Raw genomic sequence first — 19,259 nt, forward strand, 5'->3', positions numbered from 1 at the left:
CCCCCAATGTACCAAAAACTGACTATAACTTGAGAAATTTATAAGACAGTGAATCTTTTCTCTCTTAAATGTGATCAGTGTTGCAATACCGCAAGGATTTTCCTCAAATAGTCTGTATTTTATTTCATGGTTGTATTTGTGCTTTTTTGTATGCCTCTCGGAGACAACACTGGAAACTGTGTTTTCATCAGCATTGCATGTGATCCTGTTCTGACAAGGTGAAATGCTTGCATGTTTCAGTAACCACGGTGTCAGAAAATAGTTAAGCTTGGAGGTGGGTAAAGCAGCTTTTGTAAGATGGTTAAGAAGTAGACAGTGAGGATGATGTGAGGTAGTATGTATTCTATCTCAGGGTGAAGGTTAGGAGACAGCCTTTTAGGCATATCTGGCTTATCGGTTTTCAGAGTTTTGCTCTCCCTGAGATGTCAGCATGTACTAAGGTCTTTTGGGGGACAAAGTAGTGGGTTCTGGAAGTGACCTGAAAATATCCATGAGCAAAAGACTAGTGTGTGTGTATGTGTGTGTCTGCCTGCTTGTCTGCCTCCTCATATCAAACCAGCCATTTCAGAGTTGAACTGCCGCGTAGAAAGTTAAGTAACATTCAAAATCAAGAATGAGGTTAAGGAAGAATGAGTAGAGAAACTCTTAAATGTGTATTACTCTGACATGAAAGCAACATTATGTAGGAATTGAGCACATTTTTAACCATCAGAAAATGTTTTGAATGCCAGAAACAGTGAAGGAAAAAGGGTATGGACAGGAAAGACTGGAGCAGTAAGGACTGAACCTTGAGAAGCACCTTTCTTTATTTGGGAGAGGGTGTGGAGAAGAAGGAAAAGAAATAGTGAGAGAGGCAAGCAACAGTCAGAGATAGGTTCATAAAGATCAGGGAAGCTGCCAAATCTACCAAATATAAAGGGTCTGAAATCATACTGCAGGGATTTAGAAAAAGAATAAAGAGGAAAAATAACTTCCTTTCCTACCTGTCATCTCTTATTTTAAAGTTTAGCGCTGAAAGCCCTGAGAGAAAGAGGATAATAGTTCAGTGCTTCTTAGGGCTCTGCACCTTGAAAATGGTCTTTATTGCATTGTCCTATTGCCTCTCTTGCTAAATTTGCTAAACTGCTTCTTGCTAAATTTCCTTTTGTTTTCCTTGTTGCATTTGTCTGGTTTTGCAACTCCTTTTGAGGTACTAAGGGGTTCAGAGAGGGAGCTCTCCTTGGAGGTTCTGTGTTCTAGGGTATGTAAAATGATGTGTTTAAAATGAGACTCCCGTATTTGTTAACACAAGTATACTTAAGGTTCACACACAACAAGTGTGTGATTTTAGCTTTTGGTCATATTCAGTACATTTAAAGTTTACTCCAGAGCTGATGTGGAAAGCTGGGCTACTAATTAGTCAAGAATTTTGCAGATGTCTCTTGTGGGCTGAGCTCAGCACTAGGTAACATCAGGGGAAAATTTACTGCAGCAAATTTTACTGTGTGCATATTGCTGTGCAGGATATAAAAGAAATATCTCCCAAGGTCCTTCACTTTAATTGATAATCCAACTGGAAAAAATGAAAGCACACCAAATTGTACATGTAACTTGGATTCACTCCGTGTGTAGAAGTATTTCTGTAAATGATATATGTGATAACGTGAAGGATATTACAGAAACCTGATTTGTATAGTGTATTATTTTGCAGTGAGCAGAGTGAGAGGGTTGGTTGCCTCCACATTTGTGATCTCATAGCACTCTAGTGATACCTCTTTTCCAGTATATAATAAACATTGTAATTATTTGTTATCTTGTCTCATTAATTCTTTTATTTAGTTAACAGATATTTAGTTAATGCTCATTAGGTATAAGATATTGAACTAGGTGTTAACCAGTTGCCACTGAGTAATTACCAATTCAGGGCAACTTACTAGGGTTAGAGAAATAAAATAAGATTAAATCATGCCCTAAAAGAGCTCTTTGCCTAGGGTGGAAGACAAGAAGTATAGTTAAAATACAGCATCTGCTAAAATAGAGCATTTAGCAAAGGCATGATGTAGATAGCTGTCTGTCTATCAATGAAAAACCAGTTGCTGTCAAGTTGATTCTGACTTGTGGCTACTCCATGTGTTTCAGAGTGGAACTGTGTTCCATAGGGTTTTCAGTGGCTGATTTTTCCAGAGTAGATCTCCAGGTCTTTTTGCCAAGGTGCCTCTGGGTGAACTTGAACCTCCAATCTTTAGGTTAGCAGCCAAACATGGTGGTTACTGTTTGTGCCACCTAGGGACTTCCTGTGTGTCTAAGTGTGTATAAAGAGAGAGAGACAGCAAAGGCTTTATATATTACAAGGCTGTGTTGTTAGATATATACAAGATCATGATTATTATTTCTTGGTAGAATTAATTATTATGTAGTTATAATTCATTGTTAAATAGTGTCCACTCAGTGCGTTTTTCTTACATCAATTATTCTCAGTTCTGTCATGCCCAATGATTTTGCATGGTCTAGGTTCAAATTCTGGCTCTGCCATTTACTTAGATGTATGATCTTGAGAAAGTCACTTATCCTTTCTGTCTCAGTTTCCACAGCTGTAAAATGGGGATATTAATAGCACCTACCTCACAGGATTACTTTGAGGATTAAGTAAGTTAATATATACAAAGAAGTTATAGTAGAACTTAGTATGTAGTAAGTGCTATAAATGTTAACTATATTATTGCTATTTATTTATAATTTTTTAACATACTTTTAACTACCCTGAAATGAAATTGATAGGTAACTTAGGTTTCTATTGCTCATAATTAAAAAAAAAAAGATACCCTAACTATATGATAAAGAAAAAATAAAAGAAAATTAAATTAGTAAAATATAGATTTCAATATGCAATTTTTTGACCTGTCTAGTGTAGAAGACACAATGAAGTAGTCAGATGCTAAAGTCTTACGAATGACTAAGTTTAGATGTAAGAGAAGACAATCAGAAGCCATTCCATCCAAGAAGGAAAATTAAAGAGCAGAGATGGGAATGGGTTGTGGGCTAATGTAGTAACAGGCCAGGCTTATTCGTATGTGATAAGAGAAAGAGAGAAAGTAACCTCAGTTGAAATGGGGATAGTTTGCCAAGACAAATTACAGATTGATGAAGGAAAGAAAATGAGAAATACGATATATCTTTGCCAGCTTTACCAGAGTGTTTCTTTGTAAAATGTTCACTTGATGTTAAATGTTTCATTGTTTCACTTGGGAAAAAGAGTAGGCACATTGATAGGTTTATTTGTAGGTGAAGCAAAAATGCATTTTTGGCTTATATTTGATATTTTGAAATAAGGACTAAATACCATAAATTCCCATGAATGTGACAGCTTCAAATGGATTCTGATACAGATGTGTTGAATTGGGGATTCAGATATCAGGAGCAGTGTTTGCCATTGATGGCCTGATTTTCAGAAATTTTAACCAATTTTTGATGTTCTGTAAAAAACAAAAACAAAACTTTTCCTCAATTTACAAGGTAGTTGCATTTCTGGAAAATTCTGTGTATATTAAAACCATCCAAGATTACTATGTTTTTATGCGAAATGGAGTTAGAATCCAAGCTTGAGTAATTACAAATATGTTCTTTATTTACATGAATGTCTTTCAAGATATTTGAATTTCGTATAGCACGTGGAACCATGCTTCCTTTGTGCAGGACTATCCTGCAACTTGCAGGATGTCTAGCATCTCTGGCCAGCAGTGTCCCCCACCCCGCCATCATTGTGATAACCAAACATTTCACCTGAAAACTTCTAGAACACCTTTTAAGTGAGGTTTTATAGCCTCCATTGAGAACTACTACTTTAAACTCTATTTTGCCAGATATTAATGTTACTACACCAGCTTATTGTGTATTTATTGTACACTCATTATGACTTCTTGACTAGAAGTCCTAACCTGTTATCGTTGAGTCGATTCTGACTCATAGTGACCCTATAGGAGTAGAATTGCCCTATAGGGTTTCCAAGAAGGGGCTGGTGAATTTGAACTGACAGCTTTTTGGTTAGCAGCCAAGCTCTTAACCAATATGCCGCCAGAAATCCTAAGCCACTCATTTAATAGTTAACTTTATGATTAATTTTTTTTATTACAGCTCATGTTATTTTCCTTATTGTTATTTCATTCTATTTCTCTTAACTGGTCAGGTGTTTATCCTTTTCTCTCCCTCTAGAAAATAAGCTTCCTGACTCAAGTTAATCAGTTAAATTCAGCAAACATTTTTGACCAGTCAGCTGCTAAATGCTAGACACTGTGCCAGAGAAGAGGTTCTCAACTTGGTTTCATACCACACTGCCAAAGGTGAAGTGTATTGCATGTGATTTGCTTTTTGTTATTAAAAATGGTTAAAGTACCAACATATGCAAATAATTTAATTTTAAAAATATGAATTAGAGCTGAATTACTCACCTCTATATTAACTGTCACTCTCACTTGCATGTCAGTATGCTTTCTTGAATGGAATAAATATGGGGTAGAGATATTGCTTAATGGACATGTGATTGTGTATAATCTGTGACCTAATTTTTCCATTCCAGAGTCTATAGTGAGCAGCCTACTAATGTCTGTGATGGTGTTGTAATTATTGCCATGATTTTATTTCCTGCAAAAAAAATTTGTTTTGACAAAAATCTAAATTTGTCCATATTAGAATATGTCCTATGTGTCAGGATGTGTGTGTGTGGGCGGCAGGGGCGGTGGGGGTGAGGATGGAATTACTATTCTGAGGGATAAAGAAATGAATAAGGCAATTCTTCCCTTTAGGCATCTAGGGGATAGATAAACAGGTAACATACAATATGCAAATGCTGTAGTAGAGATAAATAAGGACAGAATACTAAGAAAACACAGAGTAGAGCCATCCAACTTTTCTTAAAGTAAAGTGGGATTTTCCCAGGGGAAGTGATGTTTCCTGTATCTTGCATAATGGAAAGGAATTTGGTAGGAGATTAGGATGGGAGGGCAGGAATTGAGGATTGCATCCAGGCAAGAACAGTATGATCAAGGCAAGGAAATGTGAGAGTATAGTGTTTTTGGAGAGAATTATAAGTAGTATATAATAGCTAAAGAAGAGTAAAGGAGGATAGACAGGCAGTTGATGGGCTTAGTTTTGCTAAGGAATTGGACTTTATCTCCCAGGTAGTGGTGAGCCATTGAAGAATTTTAAGCAAGCGAGCAACAAGGTAATTTTGCAATTTTGAGGCACAGGGGAGCTGGAAGAACTGACAAGCTGATGTCTCATGCTGATCTGCAGTCCTTTCAGCATCTAGCACAGTACAGTACCTTCTATATGTTGTTGTTAGGTGCCATCGAGTCGGTTCTGACTCATGGCAACCCTATGTATAGCAGAACGAAACACTGCCTGATCCTGTACCATCCTCACAATCTTTGCTATACTTGAGCCCATCGTTGCAGCCACTGTATCAGTCCATCTCATTGAAGGTCTTCCTTTATTTTGCTGATCATCTACTTTACTAAGCATGATGTCCTTCTCCAGGGACTGGTCCTTCCTGATAACACGTCCAAAGTACGTGAAATGAAGTCTCTCAATCCTCACTTCTAAGGAGCATTCTGGCTGTACTTCTTCCAAGACAGATTTGTTTGCTCTTCTGGCAGTCCATGGTATATATTCAATATTGCATGATTCAGAGGCATCAATTCCTCTTCGGTCTTCCGTATTCATTGTCCAGCTTTTGCATACGTATGAGGCAATTGAAAATACCATGGCTTAGGTCAGGCGCACCTTAGTCCTCAAGGTGACATTTCTGCTTTTTAACACTTTAAAAGAGGTCTTCTGCAGCAGATTTGCCTAACACAGTACATCATTTGATTTCCTGGCTGCTGCTTCCATGGGCATTAATTGAGGATCCAAGTAAAATGAAATCCTTGACAACTTCACTATTTTCTCTGTTTATTATAATGTTGCTCCTTGGTCCAGTTGTAAGGATTTTTGTTTTCTTTTCTTCATGTTGAGGTGTAATCCATACTGAAGGCTGTAGTCTTTGATCTTCATCAGTAAGTGCTTCAAGTCATCTTCGCTTTCAGCGAACAAGGTTGTGTTATCTGCATATTGCAGGTTGTCAATGAGTCTTCCTCCAATCCTGATGACCCGTTCTCCTTCATATAGTCCAGATTCTCAGATTATTTGCTGTCTTGGTCATCTAGTGCTGCTATAACAGAAATACCACAAGTGGATGGCTTTAACAAAGACAAGTTTATTCTTTCACAGTCCAGTAGGCTAGAAGTCCAAATTCAGGGCACCAGCCCCAGGAGAAGGCTTTCTCTCTCTGTCGGCTCTGGAGGAAGGTCCTTGTGATGTGTCAGTCTTCCCTTGGTCTGGGAGCATCTTAGCGCAGGAACCTGAGGTCCAAAGGATGCGCTCTGCTCCCGGCACTGCTTTCTTGGTGTTATGAGGTCCCCATGTCTCTCTGCTTGCTTCTCTCTTTTATATCTCAAAAGAGATTGGCTTAAGACACTACCTAATCTTGTAGATCTCATCAATATAACTGCTGCTAATCCATTTTATTACATCATAGTGATAGGATTTACAACATATAGGAAAATCACATAAAATTGTGGACAATCATACAATACTGGGAATCAGGACCTAGCAAAGTTGACAGATATTTTGGGAGGACACAATTCAATCCATGACATTTGCTCAGCATACAGATTGAATAAGTATAATGAAAGGATACAACCCTGACATACACCTTTCCTGATTTTAAACCACACAGTATCCACTTGCTCTGTTTGAGTGACTGCCTCTTTGTCTGTGTTCAGGTTCCTCATGAGCACAATTAAGTGTTCTGGAATTCCTGTTCTTCGCAGTGTTACCCATAATTTGTTACAGTCCACACAATCAGATGCCTTTGCACAGTCAGTAAAACACAGGTAGACATCTTTCTGGTATTGTCTGCTTTCAGTCAAGATCTGTCTGACATCAGCAGTGATATCCCTTGTTCCATGTCCTCCTCTGAATCTGACTTGAATTTCTGGCAGTTCCCTGTCATTGTACTGCTGCAACTGCTTTTGAATTATTTTCAGCAAAATTTTTCTTGTAATATTACTGATACCTTCTATACAGAAGACAATAATATTTGCTACTATTTGAATGTAGCTAAAAAATGAATGAAGGATTATCAGTCACTTTTAAGCTGCATGCACACATCCTTAGTTTGTGGCTTGTATCTGTTGTTTGCAGACCTTAAAGTTATCTTTACCTTCAGTTTTAGTTTTAGAATCTGTTCTGAACCTTTGATCAAGGGGAAAAATTCTGTTCTTGATTATTGCATACCTAATGCCACTTTATATTTTCTTTCTTTTTTTAATTGTGCTTTAGATGAAGGTTTGCAGAGCAATTTAGTTTCTCATTAAACAATTAGTACACATATTGTTTTGTGACATTGGTTGCCAACCCCATGACATGTCAACACTTTCCCCTTCTTGATCTTGGGTTCCTGACTGCCAGCTTTCTTGTCCCCTCCTGCCTTCTTGTCCTTGCCCCTGTGTTGGTGTGCCCATTTAGTTTTGTTTTGTTTTATGGGCCTGTCTAATCTTTGGCTGAAGGGTGAACCTCAGGAGTGACTTCACTACTGAGTTAAAAGGATCTCCAAGGGTCATACTCTCAGGGTTCCTCTAGTCTCTGTCAGACCAGTAAGTCTGGTCTTTTTTTGTGAGTTAGAATTTTGTTCTACATTTTTCTCCACCTCTGTCTGGGACCCTCTATTGTGATCCCTGTTGGAGCAGTCAGTGGTGGTAGCCGGGTGCCATTTAGGTATGCCCGACTGAGTCTGGTGGAGGCTTTGGTAGTTGTGGTCCATTAGTCCTTTAGACTAATCTTTCCCTTGTGTCTTTGGTTTTTTTCATTGTCTTGCCCCAGACAGGGTGGGACCAGTGGAGTATCTTAGGTGGCCACTCACAAGTTTTTAAGACCCTAGATGCTACTCACCAAAGTAGGATGTAGAACATTTTCTTTATAAACTATGTTATACCAGTTAAGCTAGATGTCCCCCGAGACCATGGTCCCCAGCCCTCAGCCCAGTAATTCAGTCCCTCAGGGAGTTTGGATGTGTCTGTGAAGCTTCATGACCTTGCCTTGGTCAAGTTGTCCTGGCTTCCCCGGTATCGTGTACTGTCTTACCCTTTACCAAAGTTACCACTTATCTATTGTCTATTTAGTATTTTTCCCTCCCCATTCGCCCCCTCCCTCGTAACCATCAAAGATTGTTTTTTTTTGTGTGTGTGTAAACCTTTCAATAAGTTTTTATAATAGTGGTCTCCTACATCCTTTTGTGATTGACTTTTCATTTATCCTTTTGTGATTGACTTATTTCACTCAGCATAATGCCCTCCAGATTCATCCATGTTGTGAGATGTTTTACAGATTCATCATGGTTCTTTATCATTGCATAGTATTCCATTGTGTGTATGTACCATAGTTTGTTTATCCATTCGTCTGTTGATGGGCACTTAGATTGTTTCCGTCTTTTTGCTATTGTGAATAATGCTGCAGTGAACATGGGTGTGCATATGTCTATTTGTGTGACGGCTCTTATTTCTCTAAGATATATTCGTAGGGGTGTGATTGCTGTATCGTATGGTATTTCCATTTCTAGCTTTTTAAGGAAGTGCCATATTGTTTTCCAAAGTGATTGTACCATTTTGTATTCCCACCGCAGTGCATAAGAGTTCCAATCTCCCTGCAGCCTCTACAGATTTGTTATTTTCTGTTTTCTTTTGATCAGTGCCAGTGACGTCAGGGTGAGATGGTATCTCATTGTAGTTTCGATTTGCATTCCCATAATGGCTAGTGATGGTGAGCATTTCCTCATGTGTCTGTTAGTCCCTTGAATGTCTTTGGTGAAGTATCTGTTCATATCCTTTGCCCACTTTTTAATTGGATTATTTGTCTTTTTGTTATAGAAGTGTTGGATTTTCCTGTAGATTTTATAAATTAACCTTTGTTGGATTTGTCATAGCCAGTTTTTTTTTCCCAGTCGGTAGGTTCTCTTTTGGTGAAGTCTTTTGATGAGCATAAGTGTTTAACTTTTAGAAGATCCCAGTTATCTAGCTTATCTTCTGGTGTTTGTGTATTGTTAGTTATGGTTTGTATTCTGTTTATGCAGTGTATTAGGGCCCCTAGCGTTGACACTATTTTTTCTTCTATGATCTTTATAGTTTTTGGTTTTATATTTAGGTCTTTGATCCATTTTGAGTTAGTTTTTGTGTATGGTGTGAAGTAAGGATCGTGTTTGATTTTTTTACAGATGAACATTCAGTTTTGCCAGAACCATTTATTAAAAAGACTGTCTTCCCCATTTAATAGACTTTGGGCCTTTGTCGAAGATCAGGTGACCTTAGGTGGATGGATTTACATCTGGGTTCTCAATCTGTTCCATTGGTCAATATGTCTGTCCTTGTAGTAGTACCAGGCTGTTTTGACTACTGTAACTGTACACAGTAGGTTCTGAGGTCAGGTAGTGCAAGTCCTCCTACTTTATTCTTCTTCTTCAATACTGCCTTACTTATCTGGGGCTTCTTCCCTTTCCATATAAAGTTAATGATTAGTTTTTCCATCTCATTAAAGAATGCTGTTGGTATTTGGATTGAGATTGCATTGTATTTGTAAATTGCTTTGGGTAGAATTCTCATTTTCACAATGTTGAGTCTACCTATCCATGAGCATAGTATGTTTTTCCATTTACGTAGGTCTCTTTTGGTTTCTTGAAGCAGTGTATTATTGTTTTCTTTGTATAAGTATTTTACTTCCCAGGTTAGATTTATTCCTAAGTATTTTATCTTTCAGAGGGCTATTATACATGGTATTGTTTTCCTGATTTCCTTTTCGAAGTTCTCTTTGTTGACGTAGAGGAATCCAACCAATTTTTGTATGTTGATCTTATATCCTGCCACATTGCATCCTTCTATTAGTTTCAGTAGCTCTCTTGTGGAATCTTTGGGATTTTCTCTGTATAGGATCATATTATCTGCAAATAGGGATAGTTTTACTTCTTCCTTACCAATTTGGATGCCCTTTATTTCTTATTCTTCCCTTATTGTCTTAGCTAGGACTTCCAGCACAGTGTTAAATAGGAGTGGTGATAAAGGGCATCCTTATCTTGTTCCTTTTCTCAAGCGAAATGTTTTCAACCTCTCTCCATTAAGAACAGTGTTGGCTGTTGATTTGGTATACATGTCCTTTATTATGTTGGGGAATTCCCTTCTATACCTATTTTATTGAGAGTTTTTTAATTAAGAATGGGTGTTGGACTTTATCAAATGCCTTTTCTGCATTGATTGAGATGATCATGTGATTATTTTCTTTTGTTTTATTATTTGGTGGATTACATTGATTGATTTTCTAATATTGAACCATCCTTGCATACCTGGTATGAATCCCACTTGGTTGTGCTGTATTATTTTTTTGATATGATGATGAATTCTATTGGCTAAAATTTTGTTGAGAATTATTGTGTCTATATTCAAGAGACATACTGGTCTGTAATTTTCTTTTTTTTGTAGTGTCTTTGCCTGGTTTTGGTATCAGGGTTATGCTGGCTGCATAGAATGAATTCTGAAGTATCCTTTCCTTTTCTGTGCTCTGACATAGTTTGATTAGTACTTGTGCAAGCTCTTCTCTGAATGTTTGGTAGAATTCTCCAGTGAAGCCAGCCGGGCCAGGGCTTTTTTAGGGGGGAGTTTTTGTTTTTGTTTTTACTTTTTCAATCTCTTCTCTTGTTATGTGTCTATTCAGATTTTTTACCTCAATTTGTGTTAGTTTAGGTAGGTAGTGTGTTTCTAGAAATTTGTTCATTTCCTCTAGGTTTTCAAATTTGTTGGAGTATAGTTTTTCATAGTACTCTGTTAAGATCCCTTTTTTATTTCAGTTGAGTCTGTTGTAATGTCCCCCATTTCATTTCTTATTTGGGTAGTTTGCGTCCTCTCCTGTTTTTCTTTCGTTTGGCCAATAGTTTGTCGATTTTGTTGATCCTTTCAAAGGACCTACTTTTGATTTTGTTGATTCTTTCTATTGTTTTTCTGTTCTCTATTTCATTTATCTCTGCTCTGATCTTTGTTATTTCATGTTTTTCTGGTGACTGTGGGCTTCTTTTGTTGTTCTCTATTTGTTCAAGTTGTATAGCTAATGTTTTGATTTTTTCCCTTTCTTCTTTTTTGATATGTGCATCTATTGCTGTAAATTGACCTCTGGGCACTGCTTTTGCTGTATCTCAGAGGTTTTGGTATGATGTGTTTTCATTGTTGTTTGATTCTAGGAATTTTCTTATTCCATCTTTGATTTCTTCTATTACCCAGTGGTTTTTAAGCAGGGTGTTATTCAGCTTCCATGTATTTGATTTTTTTTTCCTTGCTCTTCCTATTATCAATTTCTACCTTCATGACATTATGATCAGAGAAGATGCTGTGTATTATCTCAGTGTTTTGGATTTTGTTGAGGGTTGCTTTGTTGCCTAAGATATGTTCTATTCTAGAGAATGTTCCACGTGCATTGGAAAAGAATGTATACTTTGCTGCTGTTGGGTGGAATGTTCTATATATGTCTGTGAGGTCAAATTGGTTGATTGTGGCCTTTAGATCTTCTGTATCTTTATTGAGTTTCTTTCTAGATGTTCTGTCTTTTACCGAGAGTGGTGTGTTGAAGCCTCCTACTATTATTGTGTAACTGTCAATTTCTCTTTTCAGTGCTGGTAGAGATTGTTTTATGTATTTTGGAGCCCTGTAATTGGGTGCATAGATATTTATTATGGTTATGTCCTCTTGGTAGATTGTCCTTTTAATCATTATATAATGTCCTTCTTTGTCTTTTATAGTGGATTTTGTTTTAAAGTCTGTTTTATCTGTGATTAGTATTGCCACTCCTGCTCTTTTCTTGGTTGCTGTTTGCTTGATATATCTTTTTCTATCCTTCGATTTTTAACATACTTACGTCTTTGTTTCTAAGGTGTGTCTCTTATAGGCAGCATATTGATGAGTACTGTTTTTTTATCCATTTTGCCACTCTTTGTCTCTTTATGGGAGTATTTCAGCCATTTACGTTCAGTGTGATTATTGATAGGTGTGAGTTTATTGCTGTCATTTTGTAGTGCTTTTCTTTGTGGTGCTGACATTTTCTTTGTTCCTCTTGTGCTCCTGTGCTGAATTCCTTTTGTTTGTGGATTTTTTTTTCGTTTCCTTTGTTTTGTAGATTTTGTGTTTACTGAGACTATATATTTTTCTTCTTTATTTTGGTGAGTAGGTTTGTTAACTTTCTTTGTGAGTACCTTGAAATTTACCCCTGTATTCGTAAGTATAAGCCAGTCTTCTGTTACTTGATATCAGTTTGACTTCCTCTTCTTTTGAAATTTCTGTACCTACACCATTTATTCCCTCTTTTGTTGTTCTAATGCTGTTGTCATTTACAGATTGACCTCTCTGGTTCCCTGTTGTAAATCTTTTAGTTTTCTTTTATCCTTGAGAGTTCATTACATAGGTTGGTATCTGGCTGATGCTCTCCTATGTCCTAGATTCGGGTTGTTGTCTCATGTTGTTGGTTCTCTAATGAAGGATGCCCTTTAGTAATTTTTGTAGGTTTGGTTTGGTTTTTACATTTTCCGTTAATTTCTGTTTATCTGGAAATGTCCTAATTTCACCATCATATTTGAGCAAGAATTTTACAGGATATATTATTCTTGGTTGGCAGTTTTTTTCTTTCAAGGTTTTATGTATGTCATCCCATTGACTTCTTGCCTGCATGGTTTCTGCCAAGTGATCCGAGCTCAGTCTTACTGTTTCCCCTTTGGATGTGACTTTTCATTTTTCTCGAGATGCTCTCAGGATTTTTTTTTTGTCTTTGGTTTTAGCAAGTGTGATTATGCTATGTCTTGGTGATTTTCTTTTGGGGTCTATTGTATATGGGGTTTGTTGAGCTTCTTGGATGGTCAACTTTTCATTAGGGAAGTTTTCTGTCAGCAAATCTTCAATGATCCTCTCTATGTTTTCCATTTTCTCCCCCTGTTCTAGAACTCCAATCACACACAGATTTTTGCTTTTGATTTATCCCACATCATTCTCAGGGTTTCTTCATTTTTATTCATTCTTCTCTCTGATTTTTCCTCAAACAAAAGTGGTATCCAAAGATTTGTCTTCAATTTTGCTGATCCTATCTTCCATTGTTTCAAATTTGTTCCCAAACTTTCTGTTGCACTATCCATTTCTGAAATGTTGTTGTTTATCTTTTGAATTTCTAATTGCTGTTTTTGTATGATTTCTAGTTGTTTGCTTATTTTGACATATTGCTTCTGTATTTTCTTGAATTCTTCCATTGCTTTGTGTTTTCTCTGATTTTGTCTATTTTTTCCTTATTTTTGTCTACTTTTTCCTTCATCTTTTGGAGATCCATGAATATTAGCGTTTTGAATTCCCTATCAGGTAGTTCCAGTGCCTTTTTTCTACCAGAAGGTCATCTGATGTTTTGGTTGCTTTCTGGAGCTATCCTATCCTGATTTTTTATGTTTTGATATTGTCTGCTGTCTTCAGGATATTCAGGAATTGTTTTCTTTATTTATTGATTATAGATTTGTTTTTCATCCTGCTTTTTATTTTATTTGGTTATGTCTGGGCAGGTGTGCTGGCTTATTGGTGGGCATGATACTTCTCACCACCTTGTCATGCACCCTGAGCCATTCTTCTGCCTTGGAGAGGGAACAAATTGACAAACAGGAAAAAAATAATCTGCCAGCTCCCCTAAGCCACGAACTCAGGGCAGGCACAACTCCTTTGCCTAGGCACAGGCATAAGGGATCCACGGACTTTCAGTGCCTTTCACTCTGGCGTAGACGTGTGTGGGCCCATTTCAACAGCATAGGCCCTCATTAGCACAATACAGCAGGGTATATACCTGAAGCCTAACTTCACCTGTATCAGCTATATGGTGGAGTGGCAGGTTCGTGACATTTGACACCACTCTGCTCATTAAGCAGTGTCCTCACCTACCCATATCAGAGCCTGAGGACTGGTGACTCCACCAATCCCACCTAGCCACCTGCGACAGTGGTCCAAGAATAAGAGGTGCCTCCCAGTCCTTACAGCCAACAGCATTGGGTGCCCGTAGTCTGGCTGCAAAACCCACCCACCTACGCACTCTAGGGAACAGGAACATGCTTCCCTCCCAGACACTCGGGCAGCCGTCAGCCCCCCGTCTTGCTCAGCACGTGACCCCCTATTGCAGCCAGATACCTGTGCCTACTCCAATTGCCTCTGCCCGTCTAGGACTGTAGGTGAGAGCCTGCAGCACACACTTGGTGACTGACTACCTGGATACCTGAGCTGAATCCATACAAGAAAAGTAATCGGATTCCTGGGCTCACATACCTAGTAACAGATCTAACCACTTGGTGACAGGACGTTAGAGCTTCAAAGGTACCAATAATCAAACTAGCTCATATGAGCAGCCTATCTGGGCATATCAAAACAAAACAAGAAGCTAAGACACAGTAAGCAAACATAAATAATTATAATAACTTATTGATGGTTCAGAGACAACAGTCGGTATCAAAGCACATAAAGAGGCAGACCATGATGGCTTTGGCAAGCTCCCAAAACAAAGAATCAAGAAATCTTCCAGAGGAGGAGAACCCTTGGAATTACTGGAGATAGAATACAAAAGATTACTATACAGAACTCTTCAAGAGATCAGGAAGGAGATCATGCAAAATGCAGAATGAGCCAAGGAACACAAAAACAAAGCAATAGAGGAACTTAAGAAGATTGTAGAAGAGCACAATGACAAATTTAACAGGCTGCAAGAATCCACAGAGTGACAGCAAACAGAAATCCAGAAGATTCACAATAAAATTTCAGGATTAGATTACTCACTAGAAAGTCTGTAGGAGCAGAATTGAGGCAATGGAAGTCAGAATTACTGAGATTGAAGATAAAGCACTTGACACCAACTTATGTGAGGAAAAATCAGATAAAAGGATTTAAAAAAAAAAAAAGAAGAAGAAACCCTAAGAATTATGTGCGATTCTATCAACAGGAATAATCTACGAGTGACTGGAGTTTCAGAACGGAGGGGATAACAGAAAATACAGCGATAATTGTTGAAGATTTGTTGGAAGAAAACTTCCCCGATATCGTGAAGGAAGAGAAGACATCTATCCAAGATGCTCATTGAACCACACACAAGTTAGATTCCAAAAGAAAGTCACCAAAACATATAATCAAACTTGCCAAAACCAAAGATAAAGAGAGAATTTTAAGAGTGACTAGGGATAAATGAAAAGTCATCTACAAAGGAGAGTCAATAAGAATAAGCTCAGAGTACTCAGCAGAAACCATCCAGGCAAGAAGGCAATGGGATGACATATATGAAGCCTTGAAGGAGAAGAATTGCCAGCCAAGAATTATATATCCAGCAAAACTGTCTTTAAGATATGATGGTGAAATTAGGGCATTTCCAGATAAACAGAAGTTTAGGGAATTTGTAAAAACCAAACCAGAATTACAAGCAATACTAAAAGGAGTCCTCCGGTTAGAAAATCAATAACATCAGATAACAAACGAAGACTAGAACACAGGACAGAGACTGGTGGAACCCCTGAGACTATGGCCTTTAGACACCCTTCAGACTTGAAACTGAAATCTCTCCCAGAGTTCACGTTATGGCCATACGATAGACAGGCCTATAAAATGAACAGTAACACCAGTGAGGAATGTACGGCTTAGAACAATCAACTATGTGAGACCTAAAGGGCAGCACTTGCCCAAAAGGACGGTAGGGGCAGTAAAGCTGGATAAGTGGATACGGGGAACCCAGGGAGGAAGAGGGGAGAGTGCTGACACATTCAGGGGTTTACAACAATGTCACAGAACAAGCTATGCACAGATTGTTGAATGGGAAACTAATTTGCTTTGTAAACTTTTACCTAAACAACAATAAATTTTTTTTTTTTTTTTAAAAAAGCGAACAGAAAACTCAGGGTGACAGTTTTCAGATGATTAAAGAAAAAGAAGAGTGACTTTCAGGATGGAGAGCCCTTATTAAAACAGTTGTCTTCTGTAAATAGAGCTGGAAAAATACTGTCAGTGAGTTCTTTGTATAGAAATGTTTCTTTTTCCTTATCCATGCAGGATCTGAAAAGGAAAGCCACTTCTCTTTCATCAGTCACGAGGTGCATGACAACAGAATCATTGATGCAGTGGGAAGAGGGTTGGGTTCCAAATCTCCCTAAGTGATCTCGAAGAGGGGAGAGGCAGCCAGTGTTCTCCCTCGGTTTTTCTGATCAGGGTTCCTGTGGCTCTGAGTATTTTGCCCCCCACCCCCCCACAGTGTAGTCACTCTGAAACATTGTTTCTTTGAGTTCTGAGATGAACTGTGATGTCCTATATTAATAGATATGCATAGTTTCTGGGGCTATTGTCATTTGAAGGAGTTTACAGAGGTTGAGGAGTTAAGTCAGTTGTCGTGTTTTCTATTGGAATTCCCACTTGGTCAAGTATAACATACTGAAATAATACTCTTAAAGCCTATAGGATGATGACATTTTTGCATAACAGGTCTGTGTTGTACAAGATCTGAACTGAATTTTTTTTTCTTTTTTAGATAGAAAGTAATGAGGTCCCTGGAAGTTCATTTCTTAATTTTTCTGCTGCCTCATTCATAATTTCTTAGTGTGAATACATACATCTCAGTGAATAATTGAGCTTCTTTTGGGTTGTTGTTGTTAGTTGCTGTCAAGTTGAGTTGGTTCTGACTCATGGCGACCCCACATGTGCAGAGTAGAAATGCTGCGTAAGTTTTCAAGGCTGTGAACTTTCAGAAGCATTTTGCCAAGCCTGTTTGCTGAGGCGCATCTGGATGGGTTTGAACCGCCAGCCTTTCAGCTCGTAGTGGAGTGCTTAACCATTTGCGCCTCCCAGGTGTACATTCCTCTTTTGGCTAAGGGAACTAAATATTTTCTCTGGTGTTCTTATTGTACTACTACTGAGACCATATTTAAGGAGCCCTGGTGGTGAAGTGGTTAAGAGCTTGGCTGCTAACTGAAAGGTTGGCAGTTCAAACCCACCACCTGCTCCGTGGGAAAAAAATATGACAGTCGGCTTCCATAAAGATTTACAGCCTTCGTTCATAGACACATCCGGAATCCCTAAGGGACTGAGTTACTGGGCTGAGTGCTGGGGACCATGGTCTTGGGGGACATCTAGCTCAATTGGCATAACATAGTTTATAAAGAAAATGTTCTACATCCTACTTTGGTAGGTAGTGTCTGGGGTCTTAAAAGTGAGTGACCACCTAAGATAAGTCTACTGGTCCCACCCTGTCTGGAGCAAGGGAGAATGAAGAAGACCAAAAACACAAGGGAAAGAGTAGTCCAAAGGACTAATGGACCACAGCTACCACAGCTTCCACCAGACTGAGTCCAGCACAACTAGATGGTGCCCGGCTACCACCAACAACTGCTCTGACAGGGTTCACAGTAGAGGGTCACGGACAGAGCTGGAGAAAAATGTAGAATAAAATTCAAACTCACTAAAAAAGACTAAACTTCTGGTCTGACAGAGACTGGAGAAACCCCAAGAGTATGGCACCCAGACACCCTTTTAACTCAGTACTGAAGTCACTTCTGAGGTTCACCCTTCAGCCAAAGATTAGACAGGCCTACAAAACAAACAGTAACACACATAGTTCAACCATGTATACGAGACTAAATGGACACACCAGCCCAGGGACAAGGATGAAAAAGCAGGAGGGGACAGGAAAGCTGGACGAATGGAAATGGAGAACCCAAGGTGGAGAAAAGGAGAGTACTGACACATTGCAGGGTTGGCAACCAATGTCACAAAACAATTTGTGTATTAATTGTTTAACGAGAAACTAATTTGCTCTGTAAACTTTCACCTAAAGCACAATTTAAAAAAAAATGTACAGCCTTGGAAACCCTATGAGTCGGAATTGACTCGACAGCAATGGGTTTAGTGTTTTTTTTTTTTTTTTTTTTGAGGCCATATTTAAGGGCAAAAGCATAATTAATTTTGTTGAAAGTAAAGTATTGTGGTTTTTGTACCTCGTAGAGTGTGTATTGAAATTATAAAGTAATATTTCACATGTAAAATAGATTGAATTCTATAGAAGGTGGATACTTTTAGAAGTAGACTTTTCTCTGCATGTGGGTATGAGTGTGAGTGACGTGGCCCATGTGCTTAATGATTTGTAGGTGCTTTGGGTTGGCTTACTACAGTATTAGTTCTAAAATGTTCACTGACTTTCTGTAGTTAACATGCAGTGCTTTTTTTCCCTTATAGATATATTTTTACGGTGCTTGGGGGAGATTTTGGGGATGTGAGTTTAGTGTCTTATAAAGATAGTTTTATACTAAGTGCTGTATAAGACCCATGCTTATATCTTTTTTCGTGCACATTTAAAATTCCACAGAAGGAACTTTTTCCTTTTGGTGTCCTAAAACTTATCAATGTTGGCCATAGGAACCAGCCTGAAAATTTCCCCCACTTTTTTCGAAGGTACAGAAAAAAGACATGATTTCTTGAAGTTTTTGTTAACAATGGTTTTCTGGCCAACTCTGTGTGAAACGATTTTTGTCTTGAATGGAATAAATCCATCTCCATTAATGGAAGTGAGACCCTAATTTAGTCAGGGTTTACAGAAAAACACCTCCTACCATTTCTCTTTTTTCTAAACTGGCACTAAAACATCTGGGCATGTTCTACATGTGAAGACTTTGACCTCATATATAGCTGCTGCCCTTGAGTCTCTTTTCTTGTTCTGTTTTGTTTTCTAGGTGCGCCACCGAACTTCTGGTCAGGTGATGGCTCTTAAGATGAACACATTGAGCAGTAACCGGGCAAACATGCTGAAGGAAGTACAGCTCATGAATAGACTCTCCCATCCCAACATCCTTAGGTAATGGCTTTTCCCTCCTTCTGGTGACCAAGGAGAAAGCTGAAGCACTTTTGGAGGCTTGTTAGAATATCATTGACAGCTAAAAAGAGGGTCTTAGGCTTTATCATGCTGAATCTACCTTGCTGGGATTTAGCTGTGCTCTAGATCTTTTTCTACTCACTGAGGTTTAATATCCTGGTAATTTACTGCATTTACTAAAACTTCTGTCCCTCAAGTTGCTTTACTCTTAGTAGCAGCTCATTAGAACAGTTGTTTCTTACTGCCAAATTAGTAATAATCAAAGAGAAAAGACTTTGGTCTTTATGTTGTTATTTACATTTCTTAAT

The 19,259-nt window shown here is 38.3% G+C and overlaps 1 protein-coding gene across 1 annotated transcript in view; it reads left to right on the plus strand.

Moving 5' to 3' along the window:
* The window catches only part of TESK2 (testis associated actin remodelling kinase 2), a 126,185-nt gene that overhangs the window by 24,705 nt on the left and 82,221 nt on the right, over window positions 1-19,259 (plus strand). Inside the window, exon 2 of the mRNA XM_023727126.1 lies at window positions 18,812-18,933. Within this exon, the coding sequence (XP_023582894.1) occupies window positions 18,812-18,933 (122 nt within the window). The remainder of the gene's footprint in view (window positions 1-18,811; window positions 18,934-19,259) is intronic.

The sequence above is a fragment of the Trichechus manatus genome, unplaced genomic scaffold (assembly GCF_000243295.1).
Source record: "Trichechus manatus latirostris isolate Lorelei unplaced genomic scaffold, TriManLat1.0 scaffold00015, whole genome shotgun sequence".
Classification (NCBI taxonomy): domain Eukaryota; kingdom Metazoa; phylum Chordata; class Mammalia; order Sirenia; family Trichechidae; genus Trichechus; species Trichechus manatus.